This window comes from Strix aluco, chromosome 6 (assembly GCF_031877795.1).
Source record: "Strix aluco isolate bStrAlu1 chromosome 6, bStrAlu1.hap1, whole genome shotgun sequence".
Classification (NCBI taxonomy): domain Eukaryota; kingdom Metazoa; phylum Chordata; class Aves; order Strigiformes; family Strigidae; genus Strix; species Strix aluco.
In genome coordinates this window covers 12234939-12251785 of record NC_133936.1, presented here as the reverse complement: position 1 = coordinate 12251785, position 16847 = coordinate 12234939, and the positions used below count along the sequence as shown (strand labels likewise).

Below are 16847 nucleotides of genomic sequence, written 5' to 3'. Positions count from 1 at the left end.
ATGCGAGGCTAGAGGTTTGCAGAGCGACTGTGAAATGCTTTCTGTTGTTTCATGCCAGGTGTTGTCCAGGAGGGTAACTGTGGTGGTTCAACTTGTTAACAGAAACCTGCTGCATTAGGCCCATTTCTATAGAGGATGTTATGTTGCATTAGTTTAACTCACAGGTAGGAAACCCATTAGTCTGGTAGAGTAGATATGGCCTGTGACATGTCTTTGATGTGTCTCTTCCAGATCAAATAAGCCACTCAATATTAGGTCAAGCATCCTTAAGTGCAGTGCTCGATGAACCTGCTCTCTGATTTTTATTGCCATGAGCTGGCTGATATCTACAATATATTGTAAGAGTTTTCTGACTAGCAGATTCCCATTGTTCCTATCCTGGCATACATTAATTCGTTGATATAATTTTCAGGTCTGGCAGCAGGAAAAGCACTACCTGGGGTGTGCAGTTCCTGAGATAAATAGAGTGATGCACGTTCACAGGTGGCACTTGTAGATGGACTTACCTGTGCAGTTTTATTGTGCCTTTGATAGAAAAGCAATATAGCTAATAGGGGAAAGAGAGCAGCAGTTGAAACCAGGCAATTACTTTTTGGAGCATTTGTCTGAACCTACTTTAGTTGATTAAACAATTGTTCTGAGTTTTTCCAATTTGTGGAAAATGGACTGATGGGAAGAGGTGCTGATGGAGAACTGAAATTATAAGTGGTCGTGATGGAAATTCAGGATCAAAAGGGAAGCAACCTTAAAACTGTTGGCATGACACCAATATGTGACTTCCGATCAGGATGGGAAAGTGCCTTAGCATGGTGGACTGTGAAACTGAGGGGACCACACACAGACATCTAAGGAGCTCAGTCTCCTACAAAGGTGAGAGCATCTGAAGGTGGGGTGCTCAAGTGCTCAGTACTTCAAGGGCTCTTGGGAAGACAGGCAGTGTTAGCTCAGAGACTCAGTTGAGGTCTGCACAGCTATTTCCAGGTTTTGGTGTCATTATTCGACTGTTGGGTTCATCTTTGCTCTCTAGAAGCTTTGTGCATCCAGTTTTCTCACTCTGGGGGTCAACAGTATCTTTTGGATCTTCTATTCCCTTTGAAATACCGAGTTATCAACTTGTTTGTTTGTGTTCAGTCAACATCAGTGGTTTTGATCTATCACACATTTATGTCTCCACACAAATAATAAGGGATACCTCACAGCAAGTAACTTCATTGGCAAGGCTTAGTCACCCTTGCTAGACAGAGTGAGAAAGCCTGGCCTTGCTAGGAGATAGATTCAGAAAAAATTGGACATGAGCTAGATGTTTTGGAGCTGGATTGTGAATAGCACATCAGTATCCACTGTCTCTTGAGGACTCAGTAAAAAGAACTTTTTCTCCTCTCAGTGCTATCATGGTGGTTATTTGAAAGAATAAGTGAAGTCTACTGTGTAAAGGAATACACAGAAATTGATTTTACAAGTGTATCTTATAACATAGGTTGATTCTGTAGCTTCAGAGCAAGCCCTTCTGGATGTAGTACCACAGCCAGTCTTCACCCAGCCTGGCATGGCAGGAAGTATCTATCTGATAAGTGAACTATTTTGGGTAAATCATTGTGCCTAAAAAGATCTGTTTTGTTTGTATATGGGTGGAGCTCAAAAAAAAATGAGTACCACTGATTTATTAGTCATTGTCAGTCCTCATTGTCCAACCTGAGGAAAATGGAGGTATCAGCTTTCAAATCATACACTTCTAAAGAGAACTCAAATTCTCATGTAGTATATAGCAAAACAGACCCGTTGCAGGGACCGCACAGTGTTTCTGGGATGTAGCACTCAACCTTTCCTCCTAACAGATGCACTTGCATCCAGTGTGTGCCCTTAAATAAAACGAGCGTGTGGACTCTGGCCAAACTCTTGTAAGCCTCAAAGAATGGTTATATCACTTCTGCTTAGGAGATAAAAAGTGCAAAGCAAATCTCATGCTGAACTATGCCCTTGAAACGTGCAGAAGCTAAGTTACTTATTTGTGGAAGAATCTGCTATTTTGAAGTGCAGGTTTTTAAATGAGAACAAATCCAAAAGCTTTAGAAATTTCTCACCAAAAATACCTCTAAAATATTATGTTGATCAAAATACTTAGTTTTAATATAATTCAAAGGTTTTGTTCTTTTTTTTTTATGTTGTCTGATCAAAAAAAAAAAGGAACAAAATGAAGAAAAGATCTTTCATCTGAAAAAGCCTAAACAGAATATTTTGCTGTTATATAAGCCTTTTTTTCAGTTTTTAATTCAGTACACACTTTCATAATAACCTGCACTCATCATGAAACATCTTATTTTGAATTACTGTGTAATTTCTCATCTTCTTTCCTTAGTTCCTTATTTTAATTTCAGCTCTTCTATACGTGGATGTATATTGCTCTCCTGTACTGCCAGGAGTAACGTTTGAGAACTACTGAGTGCTTACTGCAAGAAAAGTTAATACTACTTAAAAAAAGTTATTTTAGTATCTTTGAAGAGTATTTTTTCTTATCCTCATCTGTGAGCCCAATTGAGCCCTGGATCAAGTGTGCGAGTCCCCGAGTGGTTATACCTGCTTACATTGGGACTGAAATTGGCATGGTGTTTGCCTTTGGACATATACTGGATTTCACGAGGTAGTGCTGTCTACTGTCTAAACCTACATTAATCATTCTCTGCATGAGCCGAACACGTTTGCAGGCTTATTTATGCTACAAAAGGCCTTTCCACTCTGGGTAACTCTTCTTCCCACAACACATTTCAACAAAATGTATGTATTTGCAGTCTGGAGACTTTCCATTTTGGGGGTGACTGTGTTTTACTATGACGACTGGAATCCCTGAAGCTGTTCACCATGCTCCATTCACTCAACTTGTTAAGCCACTGGTGCCTTGAACTGATGAATCAGGATCCCGGGACTAAGAGCCCCAAGCAGTCATTGCCCAGATGAAGTATCCTTTTCCTTATGTGAAAACCTGGCAGTGTTCACTGTAGACTAAACTTTATAGCGACTGCATGTGAAATGGACTTCATGGTCTCCTCGCCTGAACTACAAAAAATGCTTAAAGTGCAGGCAAAAAAGATATATTTATTTTTAAAATCTTACTAGTTTGGCTGTGCTAAGCACAACCATATATATTTATTTCTCACCTGGAATCCAGTGGATTTGAATCTCCAAACATATGCTCAATAGCCTCTGCTCATCCAAACTTTTTCAGGAATGATGTTTATATTTCAACACAACTCTAATATTTATTTTTCCAGCAAATGTCAATAACATATAATTTTCATTTAGTAAAACGTTTTTGTTTTGTTTCTGCTAAATCATCTCAAATACAAGATTTTAAATGCTCAAGAGATAGTTGAATGGTACTTACTGTTCAAATATTTCTTTGTTGTAGTAATAAATCTTTAAATGTAGCCCTGTTTCAACAAAAACAAAGCCCTGATTAATTTCATATTTATCTCAGCAGCTGTTTCAAAGAAGACCTGCCAGATATTGATCCAAATATAGTAGACGTGCAATAACAAAAGGGGAAGAGGGTAAATGGCTTTATATGAAGGAATGTGAAAAATTATAATATTCGTCCTCTGGATTTGGCTTTAACAGCTGCAATTATGCATTCTTGGACACAGCTGTGTTTTATATCTTCACTATTTGAATGAAGACAGGAAGCTTCTCAAATAGTGTTTATTTGCTCAATTAAATAGGAGGACGAATGCCTGCAGAGCTCTGGGTCTGAGTTCTGGTCCTGGGTGTAATGATGTAGATCAGGATTTTTATCCGGATAGAAGACAGCGCAACACAACCCTGCTGAATCCTGACAGAGATACCATATGGGACCTGCACTTCTCACAACTCTCAGGAGCTCACAGGATCATGGTTACATATTGGGAAAAGATTTTCTTACACCTAGCTGGTGTCTGAGTTCTTCCTAGCTTACATCATTTTACAGCAGAATTGCTTTGCCTTCAGAGCCATTTTTCTTAGAAGTAAAAATCAAATACCAAAATAATTTACTTGCTTGAGAATAGCAGGAGCACCCATTCTGGCACTGGTTAGATTCTGCCAAAATATTTGGGGTTTTTTCTGTCTTTCTGTTCCCTCCTGTTGACATCGGGCCAGAGGCAGGGGTTGAATGTGGGCATTGTTCAGCCCACACATTGCATTCTTGTGCCATTTGCAATCACACCTCGTGTCCCCTAAGAGCAGTGGCTGGAAACCAGAGACAGAAGGTTTGTCTGACCAGACCTCACTGGCTCCAAGTCTTTTTACAACATGTCACTGAAATTTCTCTAGATCACTGCTTTATGTCCAGCTCCAGCCAGTGTGAAACTGGCTTAGATTTCTTTTTTTCTCTTTTTAAAAAACAAAAGTGAGAATGAGTGATTCCTTTTCAGCACTGAAAGAGAAGAAACAAATTTAGGTCACAGTAAGGAAGAAAGGATTAATTGGAAATGGAGACTGGATGGCTGCTTCTCCTGTAATTACAAAAAAGCATGGTGAAACCCAGTTAGAAAATGTTGAGAAGGAAAATTTAGGATGAAGTCTGTCTACCTACAGCCTTTTAGGTAATTGAAGTTCTCTGGTGGGAGCTTTCTGTGAATTGTTATTCCAGAGTAATGGTGCTCTCAGGATGTGCATCACTAACTTCCTCCTCTGGCCACTGATACACCAGCACGTAAGGGAGGTGTGAGGATTAGCAGTCGCAGGTGTCCTGGGATCTTTGAGAAGACAAACTGCCTCATCACACCGAACAGCCACAGTTACTAGGGGTTGTGAGGAACAACCCAGACTGACGGTGTGGAAGTTCAGAAACATACATGGTGACTGTGATCGTGAGCAAGGTACATTCTGCTGAGAAGTAATAAATGGAGTAAAATATTTTAATAACTAATGCTAATTCAGGAGTGCTTGACAAACAGGTCTGCTAGAAAGGACTTTATCTAGTCCTCTAAATGTCAAGTATATTATGAATATAGATGACTGACTATTTCTATTGACAAGATGATCTTCAGGCTCAACATGGTAACGTAGAACCAAAGTATGAAAGTCAGTAATGCTGATTATAAACCTCCCCATCTAGCTTCATTTTCAAGCTGAGTAAACAAACCACAAACAAGATGAATAAAAAATTGCAATTGATCAAAAATATTAACACGTAAGTTACTGAAGTGATCCTTGGCAAATTTTGATATGGAAACTATGCAGCAGAATTAGTCTGGTCTCAGTATGAAATGAGGCCTTTGGGATAACAGTCTGTGCTTGGAGGCTTTCACATACCCACTTTTCTTATCTTCCTCTCCCTTTTCCACCCTCAGCTTGTGAATCAATTGGCTGACTACAGCCACATTTGTCAAAGGAATGGTGATCTCAAAAATAATTAAGTTCCTGCAGATTTTTTTACTTACAAATTGATGCTTGTAGAGCTACTTGTTATGCTGAGAGTGTCTGCTGACAAGGTTACACTGACCCTCCTTAAAGGAGATCTTGCTCTCACTGTTAACAAATCATATTTTGAATGAGATGCTATACATGTCAGATCTGTGCTTTTAGCGTTCCAACAGGCGTGCCAAATGTGCTTCTTTGTCATTAACTCATGACTGCAAAATGGGAATGGAGATATTATGTTATTTCAGCTAATCAAGTGCTGAAGCTTCTAAATGCCAGAAGCTTTGGCCAAACTGTAAGGATGAAAAATACACATAATCAATGATAGGTATTTGAAAGATTAATCAGAAAGCATGAAGTCCTTAAACTCATTTGATACCCAGCAAGCAAGATCTTGCCAAAGAAAATACAATTTAGAATGTGCCTGAATTAAAGAGGAAATTTGAGAAAATAACCTTATGAAAGTACCCTAGAAACCGAAATAGAGGCATTTATTTTGACAAAATTATCACATCTGCTTCTGAGTTTCAATTTTATGCTTTTTTTTTCAAGTAAGTATTGTAAGTATTATTTTCACAAATATTCTGTGGTATTTTTATTAAACTTTGAAGCTGGTCTTTGCTTAAAAGCAGTGTAGCAACTGAAATGACATATCAACTATCAAATATTTTGTGCTCACCGTTGCAAATCTAGTCCAGATGAGCACAGCCAAAAGGCTGATGGATTAACCAAATACCTTGATCTGAGTGTTTTCTCCAGTTTCTGGTCAAGTATCAATACCGGAAAAAATTAAGCACTACAATCAACATTAACTGCCATCCTAAAATGATTACTTGTGCATAATAGATATGTGGATTGATGTAGTGTCTTGGGAGCAGGGATAAGGCATGTCTTGCTTGGACAGTGTGGAGGAAGCTTGATTGCTACTGATGCTTTTCCCGATCAATTGCTAAACTGGGAAGGGCTTGAGCTGTTGCTTTTAAACAATAAATTTAATAAGCATGGCTAGACTATTCAAAAGGAACCTAGTGTCATTTCCTCAATACATGTTGAGGTAACTGAAGAAAAATGATTGACTGTCAGAGATGACAAATCTTCACAGATTGCTCTGACTCACCAGAATTTATGGGTGCTTCATTATGTCTACACAAAGCCAACATTTTTAGGACCCTATCAATAGCTGTAAATATTTGGATATTGCAACTTAAATTTTGGCATTTTTTAGGTTTTTGAACTAAATTGCCTATGAGGTGTCCCCACATTTATGTAAGCCTTTTGTACTTTCATGTACATGTTCAGTTGTGTTTTTGCAGACTGTTATTACTCATTATTTTTAATTCTTTGGATTTACATCTATAGTTTCCTGAAGAGTAATTTTTTGGAATTAATTCTAGACAGCTGAAGACTGTAGTATGAGTATAGGAGCCTGGAGACCTCCACCAAGGCAGGCTCCTTAGACAAATACAGCATGGCAGATGGTCCCTGCCCTGAAGAGCTTACAATCTAAATAATTTTCTTATCTCCCTCTTCTTTCTCTGAGGTGTGAGTACCTGATTAGTATCCAGCTGCCTGCTTGTATAGTAAAAGTGCTCTCAAAGGCACCCCTCTCTGCAGCATGCTCGGCAACTGAAAGTAGAAATAATGAGCAGACAGCTTTCTGACTTGCAACAGTTTAAACACTGTTAAATAATAGTTTTTGACAAGCAAGTTTAGAAATCAGGTGCTGATTTTCTGCAAAGAGTCAGAGAAGGACATGTGGAATCATCACTGTGCTGGGGAGATCAGATTCTGTAGATGAGACTACAGACCCACAGGTCTTGTACAGGTTAGTACCAGTCATCTCATTAAAGAAAAAAATTGCAAGCAGAGCCAATTCTGCAAGACTGTTAGCAAGGTTCTTGAAACAGAGTTAGGTTTGCTCAAAATGATAAATACCATCCATTTGTATATTATCTGAACTGTATTTGAAAAGGGGTAATCATCTTTTCACTTACTTCATACAGGAACTTACATGCCTATGTGACCAATCAAGTAGGGAAATCCTTTTTGTAACTAAGAGCACTTTGAGATTTGTATTATTAGTGAAATAGTTGTTACTTGTTGATGTGTTTTGAACCCAAGAAATCTATGATTATTCTTCTTCCTTTCTTCCTTCTCCATCCTATCAGTTTTGTATTTGAAAATGTACTAAGCTTCTTGAAAATGTGATCTAGTTACAAGGAGCATGGGTAGTGCTGATAGGGAATGACTGCTTATTGCCTCTTCCAGGACAAGAATCGGGAAGCATCTTGACCCTTACCCATGGGCTGATGTCCCAGCCTGGCCCGCGGGGTCAGTGGGTGTTCTCCTGTGTCCACCAGAAAAAGCTGGGGAATTGTTACCCTTTCTTCTTCCACTGAAAACATATTGCTAAGTCTTCAAAAACCTGAAAGTAGGGCTTTAGGGTGTTGTGGAGCCTTTTTTCACACACATGCTTAGACATAGTGTGCTGATGGGAATGGGTGGCAGTACTGTCTGCTCCCTCCACTGATTTTCTGAACCTCCAGTGTCTGGAGAGGCTGTAAACCTTCAGTAAACACAGAATCCAGTCCATAGTTATATCTCTTAGTTCCCTATCTGGAACATCTATCTTACTGCAGGCTGAAATTCCAGTCATGGTGGTATGTAATCATGGGTGTCAAGATGATATCATCCTGCCTATGCTCTAATTTTGGGTCTGTTGGGGTCTAAGACTTCAGTTCAGGTTCATAAATGGAAGACTTCAGTCCCTCCAGGAATTCCTGTTCTGCTTACTGAAACAGGTTTTTCTGTTGTTCATCAGTTAGTATTAAATTATTGGTTTAGATCAGGTTTGGTAAGTTGTCAGGTTGTCAGCAGCCAGAGGGAGTTGGAATGAAGTTTATATTTGCTACGCCTTGCTGTGGTTGCAATGGGAGTGTGGATATTTATTTATATCAGAAAGGACAGATTGCACTTACCTGTTACTGTGTGTGCCACTGGGGCTCTCCATGTGCCCGTGGGGCTCCTGGATCTCTTTGTCAAGTGTTTGAGGAAAAATCAATCCCTGGAAAAGTCAGTTCAGTATAACAGGGATTGGTGACTTCGCAGAAGTTACTGAAGACCCTATAAAGCTTTGCAAGAAAAAAAAGCCCAAAACACAGAACTCCTTCTATTCATCCCTTTCTGATTTGATTCTTTGCCTCAGCTCTCATTCCAAAGGGCAAGAGGCAGTAGCACCACCAACAAAGCTTCTTTTACAGCCTTTTTTGGCATTAGTTATGGAAGGATCAGATGTCTGACCTTTCAGCAGTAGGTAAAAGGAGAATAAAAAGATCTATATTCCTGACAGTGTTTGGAAGTGCCTGGTCTCCCTAGTTTTCTTTGCACTGACTGTTGTATGCGGTGTGCTCTAGATGTGCCAATAACATTAAGGCAGAGGACCAAGCTTGTTAGCTTTGACTGCTCCTTCCTGGCAGTAAGTTGAGACTGTTCAAGTTAGTGAACTTTCTTAACATGGCAAAATCCGCTTTGCCATGAGGGGGTCCATATGTGCACAAATCTTTCTAGATACTGGTAAGGTCACCGAGGACTTTTATTTTTAAGTTATATATGTTAATCCAAAGTGCCTCCTATGAAGGATATCCCTGTCCTTATTCCAGCTCAGAAACCTAGTTGTAAGCTTTATAGAGTTGTTTTCAGTGAGATATGTAGGAGCTGGGTCTTATTAGCAGGAAGAGTGCTTTAAGAATTTAGAGAGGCATAGTGAAAATGATCCTGTGTGTTTGTGCACTGAGAGTATTCGTGTGGAGGCTAAACAGTCTCACAATTTATAACCATAGTTAATAATATCTCTCCTCAGCATATTTCAGATTCATTCCAGTGATATCAACACTTGATGTTTTAAATTATCTTACATATGCCTTTATGTCCACGATATTGATACTATTTATGTTGATGGCCAGTTTGCAGAAAGGTCAAAGGTGCTATATTCATGTATTAAAGAGGATTTCTTCTTCTGTAACTCACTGCTGCATTCATTATACAAAATATGTTCATGCTCTGCTGTGTTTCTCTTCTTTCTCAACTGTTCTTTCTGTTTTCATCTTCCTTTCTTCTTTCCACACTTCCTTTCTTCCAACAGCTTCTCCTTCTGTGGAAAAGACTGTGATCTCCATTCCACTGTAAAAAAGAAAAAAAGTAAAATTACATCAGTAGGTAGACCATTCTGTTGTTTTTAGTGCATCACCAATGGGTTTTACTCATTTACCATACCAATAATATTACTGAGGATGAGGAATTTCACATTTTGTGCAAGTGTTTGAGGCCTAAAGCAGATGCCATAGCTCTCAAGACTTCAATGCCATGCATGGCAGATATATTAGCTGGTCAGTCAGAGTAGTAGCCACTGCCTAAATCTCATCAAACGTTGGATGGTGCAGATGAAGGATGACACTTTTGAGCCATACCTCTTTTTCTGAGGAGCAATACTACGTCCCTGGAAAAGCTATTCTGAAAGCTCCCCAGATTTGACTTAAATCAACATGTCCTTTTATTCTTTTTCCTCTCTTCTCCTGGGGAAAAAGCGAAGATGTGTTTGTAGGCTAATGCTCTAAAGCTTTTGGGCACCATGCATTGCGAATGACCAGGCCAGATAACTGTCTTGAAGTTTTGAGAAGGGAGGAGCATGGGCTGGCAGAAAAAATATGACTGCAGATTGAGAAAGATCCTGCAACATTTGGAAGATCAATCAGGAGGGAAAAAGACCCCAATTTTAACAGTGCACATGCTGAGTCACAAGGACCTTCCTTTCAGGGAATGATTGCCAGGCACATTTCTGGAAATAACACTTTTTAAAAGCCCTTAAAGGGGACTTTAAAAATGAAGACACCCAAATTTACAAGTGGCCAGCAATGTTAAGGCACAGGACCCTGCTTGTTGGCTTTGGCTGGGAACTGAATTCAGTATGTTGAAAGCAGAATCCATTGTATGTACACATAAATAGCTTCTATACAGATATATTTGATTCTGTTTTCAATTGTGTGAAAGTATGTATGCTTTCAGTGAAAATTTGAATTACATGTATTTGGGAAATTAGATGTTAAACACACTTGAGTTTCATGTAAGTTAGATTATGGTAAAATTAATATATCCTTTCATATAGCCTTTATACTGTACTATCTTTTGCCTTTTATTTTGAAGTGTATAATTCTTTGCTTTGCTCTGAAGCACTGAACACTAGCAACAAAAGTTAAGTCTCAGTGTGACTGTCCACAATGTTAATTATCTTGATATGCTTTTATTTCTACAGCGAAGATGTTTGTAAACGAGGATTCACTGTTATTATTGATATGCGGGGATCCAAATGGGATTTGATCAAGCCTCTCCTAAAGACTCTTCAAGAAGCCTTTCCCGCTGAGATTCATGTTGCCCTGATTATAAAACCTGATAATTTCTGGCAGAAGCAGAAAACAAACTTTGGCAGTTCCAAGTTCATCTTTGAGGTGAGAGTCACATGAGAGATGTATCGTAAAGCATTATCTCTGATAAGAAATTTTATTCAGGTAAAAAAAAATTCCCAAGCCCTGTGATTGAGAGAAAATAAAACACATCTAAGGACTGTTTGCAGGAGTGGGCTGATGCCCTGACATCAGGTTGCCTTCTGAGCACACTGCTGGAATGGGATTCATGTTTCATCTCAGAGGTTCACATGTATAGTTCACTTTGGTGAGGGTATTTTTGTGGTATTTATTTCTGGTGGTGTTGCATTCAGTCTTTCCTTTTTTTTTCTCTTAGGAGAAACCCCCACCAAATCAGTCAATATACTAAAGACAAAGTTCTCTAGATGCTAATGTAAGGGTTTGTTAGTTGACCTCTACCCAACTCCAAGTGGTAGTTTTTTTTATAAAAGACATTTATACTAAATTTATCTATATATTGTCACTGAGACATTTAATTGAGATTTACAATTCAGGGGCAACATTAACAACTCATGTGAATGGTAAGTTGCCTCAGGCAGGTTCTTTGAGAAATAACCAACATACAACTGCATAATTAAAGGGAATTTTACTAACTGTGTCATTGGTGAAGACAAACCAGCCTTGCTCTCTTAGCGCACTTTATTTTTATATGAATTTCACCTTCTTATCCAGAGAGATGCAAAGCTCAGTGCATGAAGTGCTCATACATCAATCATGCCCAGCCGTGAGTTAGTCATGTGTTGTTTTTTTTTAATTTGCTGAGAAACAATTTTATCATTGGCTGTCCTACTTACCAATCCATTAGTTTCAGAGGGACACTCAGATTTTGCATCTCTGGAACTCAGAAGAGAGTTTGGCTATAGTTCTTACAGTTGACTGCAATGCAGAACTATTTAAGTATATATTTAAGATCTGTTGAAGTCAGTGTAATATAAATATGTCCTTATTTCGAACCTCTTCTTAAAAGCACTCTTGAATTGCAGTGGGCAACTAGATTGGTGTTAAGCATTAACAAACTTTTACATTATTGTCACAGTTTAAGTATTTGTACACTTTTTCCCTTTGTCTCACAAAAAACAGTCAACTTATAAATTTTCCTATGTTTAAATGGGTCTTTACCTTCCTTAGCTACCTATGAGAACTCATGCATCAGTATAGGTTTATGTCACGTCCAGAGATTCCTCACACTTACTGAAATCCCATTCCTGGCAGAAGTGGCTGCCATTGCAGTGCAATGAGGTTGGCAATGCTGCCTCTGGGAAATGAGAGGGACCAGGGCAGTGGGAAGGAGAAAGGAGACATATGGATACAGAAGAACATGGAGCAGGAGGGAGCCAGTGCAGAGACTAGTAACAGAATAGCTTTTGGGGATGGGGAGTTCTGTTTAAAATATATATGGGCAGTCCCATCGTAGCCCAAGAAAAAACAGGTTATGCGTGTATATCCAACACTGAATTTCAGTCCTCCAGTGCTTTAATAAACAAAAGCAATGCCTTCCTAAAGCTTCAAAACCTAGAAGTAAATAACAGCGTTCAAATACATATTTTTAGAACGTTTGTTTGGTTTTAAAATGAATTAATACTTTCTGGAGGCTTGACATTTTTTTATTGTGTGGAGATGGTGTGATGATAGTGAAGAGTAAACTGTGGTCAAGCTATTCTTCATAGTTACAGCTCTGAGTCTGTACTGTGTTAAAAGCTCTGGACTCATTTGCTGAACATGCTGGCACGCATTAAGGGTATCTGCATTTTGTGTGTGTGCCTTTGAGCTTTAGTCTGTCTGCTGGGCTGTTCACATGGGTGTCTATAATGGCTCACAAATTGTTGGACCACAGAAGGAGAGTCAGTGCTTTTGCTGTCTGTTGGACCACCTGCAGACACTCAGAGCTGATCAGTCCTTCAATTCTATAATTTTAAAAAGATTTCTTAAGCTGTGGTCCACTGTACAGTAAACCCCCTGCAATATACACACCACAATCCAGGAACTTCTGTTTTAAAAGTTTTTTGTGGATGCTGCTGCTTATCACAGAATCATCTAGGTTGGAAAAGACCTTGAAGATCATCTAGTCCAACCGTTAACCTAACACTGACCGTTATCAGTAGGCTCAGGCTTTGGGGCAGCTCATGCTCTCTTGTAAGAAGAACTGTGAATATCAAATAAGCATCGCAGGTCATTATGACTCACATTTATTTGATTTATGTGGGGCAGTACACAGAGAGGGACCTTCTCTGCACTGAACATCATGGTGATTTCCCACAGCTGTGATCAAACATGAGGTCCTTGGCAGGAACAGACTGCAGTGGAAGGCAATGTAAGACTGTTGAATTATCCCATCTACAAATTCAGCAGTAACCAATGTCAGTTTTAAGGCCAGATTCTGGTTTTGGGCTTAATGGAAGCATTATGCATATGCCAGGGCAGTGTATGACCCTTAGTGGAGGCAAATGATCTGGATTTTGTGTTTGAGAGTGGCAGAATGATTCCATGTCACAGTCCAGAGAGTGAAGCATGCCCACAGATCATCACACAAAGAAAAGAGAAAAAAAAAAAAAGGTTTCGTTGACGTATGTGGACTCCAAGGCTTCCTTTCACTTTGAGGAATGGACCAGGCAGCTTAGTTACCATTAATTCAGAGGTGTCTTAAAGATTATTTTCTTTCTCTTGCTGAAAGGGTTTAAATTGTGGGCAGAGCTTTTTAAAGTGATTTTGAAAAGAAAGACAAGTGATGCCTGAGAGACAGTTACTTTATCTTACCACAGACCTTCTTAACTAAGGTTGTTTTCATGAGTGTTTCAAGAACTCCTTAAAGGAATATCTGAATAAAGAAATTTGCTGCAGAATTCATGAAATAAAAAACCTTTCTGCTATTTTATCATGTCAAATTCTATTCATGATGAGTGCTTGCATTAGCTTGACACACTGCAGGGGGAATGCCCAGGTATTAGCCATGAAGAGAAGTCTTTTCTTGACAGGCAGTTAAACTCTAAATTGAATTATTTTCAAGGGGTCAATGTCCAGGTCAAGAGGTTTAGAAATATTAAATCCCTCTGAAGCTACATACTTACCTTCCCATTGTTTGTTGGCTCTTCTCTCTGTCCTCCCCCTTCCCCAAAGCAAGGAACATTGCAAGAAAGTTTTAAAATAATCTTTCTGCTGAGCATAAGTTCAATACAATCCCAATTTTAATACATTGCAGAATTATATTATATTTAGGTGGATACATATTGGAAGAAAAGTCTATTATTAACTTTAAACCAGTGGGCAGCCTGCTATTTTGGACATAATTCAGGATAATGGACAAGACTTGAGGTATTTTTCTTTGTAGATGACTTTTACAAGATTGCTGTGATTATTGGGTGCCTCCACTTCTGAAGAGCACAAACTCTGACATTCTTTAGAGGCCTGATCTTTAGGGGAGAGATGTGCAGTCACTGATGAACATCACAAGCCTTTAAGGGCTGCCAACTTGGGTGTTAACATGACAGCACTGAAAATCTCTAGTAACATATGAAACCCTATGCTCATATTTCAGAAAAAAAATAATTTGTCTAAAATAAATGGAAACAGCCATCAGTTGTTGTGTCCTTAAACTGTAATCTGCTTTCCAGGCGCCCAGTGCATTTCTCTATCACTGATTACTGAGTCTGAATGAATTAAAACCATCTCTTATTGATTGTGCATGATTCATGAGCAGTACTTTCTATTAGCAATAAATTCTAATTGTTAATACTCCAATGACATTTCACTTTTACATTGATTTTTGCTTAATTACATTAGAATTTACTAATATGAAAGAGATCTGCCTGTGGCAAAAGCCAACTGGAATAATCTGGAAGAAAAAACCAGCATATTCTGTGTTTTGGGAGGTCACAATGCCTTCTTCAGTTCATATGCCTAACACTTTTGTTGATGTATAGCCACGAGCCTGAGTGTAACACAAGTAGCAGAATCCCTGTAATACCATATACCTGTTTAGTGAACAATCGTGTACAGATATCCAACAGCTGCAGTAAGAAGTCTTCAGTGTCCAACTGGGTTGAAGTAATCTATGGCAGAAGCATTCTCATTATATGTTTTTGATAGTCAGGTGACCTGAAAAAGATAGACATTATTCTAGTAAATATCATATCTTTTAATAAATAAATACATTAGTGCTATTAATAGGAAAGTTTTCAATCCAATTATTTCATCAAAATTAAACATAGTCCTCAGCATCTTTTACAGTGTTCCTTCATTTATGTATTGACAAGGAAAATAATCCCTTCATGGTCTTTATGGATTGCACCGTTATTTTTAATTGGACATTCACTGATTCAAATGTTGTCATTTTCCCTTCCTTAGACAAGTATGGTATCTGTTGAAGGCCTGGCAAAACTTGTAGATCCTTCTCAACTGACGGATGAGTTTGAAGGATCCTTGGATTACAACCATGATGAATGGATAGAGTTGCGCGTCTCCTTGGAAGAGTTCTTCAACAGTGCCATCCATTTATTGTCAAGGCTGGAGGATCTCCAGGAAATGCTGGCTAGGAAGGAGTTTCCCGTTGATGTTGAGGGCTCAAGAAGGCTGATTGATGAGCACACACAGCTTAAGAAAAAAGTGATTAAAGCTCCTGTGGAAGAACTGGATCGTGAGGGTCAGAGGTTATTACAATGCATAAGATGTAGTGATGGTTTTTCTGGTAGGAACTGCATTCCTGGAAGTGCGGATTTTCAAAGTCTCGTGCCAAAGATCACCAGCCTTTTAGACAAGCTGCATTCTACCCGGCAACACTTGCATCAGATGTGGCATGTCCGCAAGTTGAAACTGGACCAGTGCTTTCAACTCCGTCTTTTTGAGCAAGATGCTGAGAAGGTAGGGTATAATCTGTCCCTTTCATACTTTAACCAAGACTTTATCACAATGCCACTGTGACCATAATTTCTATAATTAGCAACAGGAGGTATTCATCACAGGTGTAAATCTCATGTTGCCAGTAGATGTACTTTATGTGACTCATAAACCAAATTCACTGGACTAGTTGTTGGTTGTAACAGGCATTATGGCATCCATGAATAACTTGTCTGTGTCACTTTTGATGAAAGTTGTGTCACAGTGGGTACATTTGGTAGACATTAGCATGAGAATCAGGCTTTTTTTTCAAGTTTCTTTTACTAAGCTTATGAATGTATGTCACAGCACCTAGAGAAGAATGATTTCAGGGTTTGATTCACTATGATTATTTTTTGCACTTCTTGGGAGTCTATGGGAAATTTGTAGTTTAAATCATTCTAATTGTTATTTCAAACAACATTTTCAGTTTCTCTTTCCTAGGAAATCACAACAGGATTTGCAACTGGTAAAATCTTTAGTAATGGCTTTGTACCAAGGACATGGCCACTTAGTTCCCACAGCATGAGATCTGAGACTGTGTTTAGGTTAAACATATAAACAGACCAAGAGAAAGTATTCTGAAATGACAGCAGCATGCAAAACTGTGTGGCTGTTTTGCATTAAAAAGCACATAAGGATGGCATTTGATTTCATACCTGACACTGAGTCAGTGAGCAAAACTCCTGTTCACCAGCACAAGACTTTGAGAAATATTTAACATTAAATTATTCCATAGAGATTGCATTGCAACTTCATATTTGTTAGACGTTTGCAATGTAGTGTATCAGCCTGAAAAGCACATAAGGTATCTCATGATGAAATACAGTGTACAAAAGTATTTAGAGCAGCCAGAAGCACAGGTAAGTAACATGGCTTTTGGAAGCTGTAGTTTCACAGGTGTGCAGTACCACTGCGGAGTTACTTCCCCATTCCCTAACTCTTCAGAAAATATTCAGGAACCTGTAGTAGATAATGAAGTCCCCTGCAAGCAAAGTATAGCTGCTTGTCATGCTTGTTGAAAAGACTGGCTAAAAAACAGAGTTCCTTAACCAGATCTCATATACACCACCACCTACAAATTTCAGTAATACACAATAAAGCAGG

At 38.8% G+C, this 16847-nt stretch overlaps 1 protein-coding gene across 13 annotated transcripts in view; it reads left to right on the top strand.

The window, feature by feature from the left end:
• The window catches only part of KALRN (kalirin RhoGEF kinase), a 526665-nt gene that overhangs the window by 194175 nt on the left and 315643 nt on the right, over nucleotides 1-16847 (top strand). For all 13 annotated transcript variants that reach the window (XR_012623758.1, XR_012623759.1, XR_012623760.1 and 10 more), the window contains 2 exons: nucleotides 10703-10895; nucleotides 15213-15725. Coding sequence is in view for 10 of the 13 variants with exons in the window: in XM_074828701.1 (XP_074684802.1) it covers nucleotides 10703-10895; nucleotides 15213-15725 (706 nt within the window). In the remaining 3 variants the exon portion in view is untranslated. The remainder of the gene's footprint in view (nucleotides 1-10702; nucleotides 10896-15212; nucleotides 15726-16847) is intronic.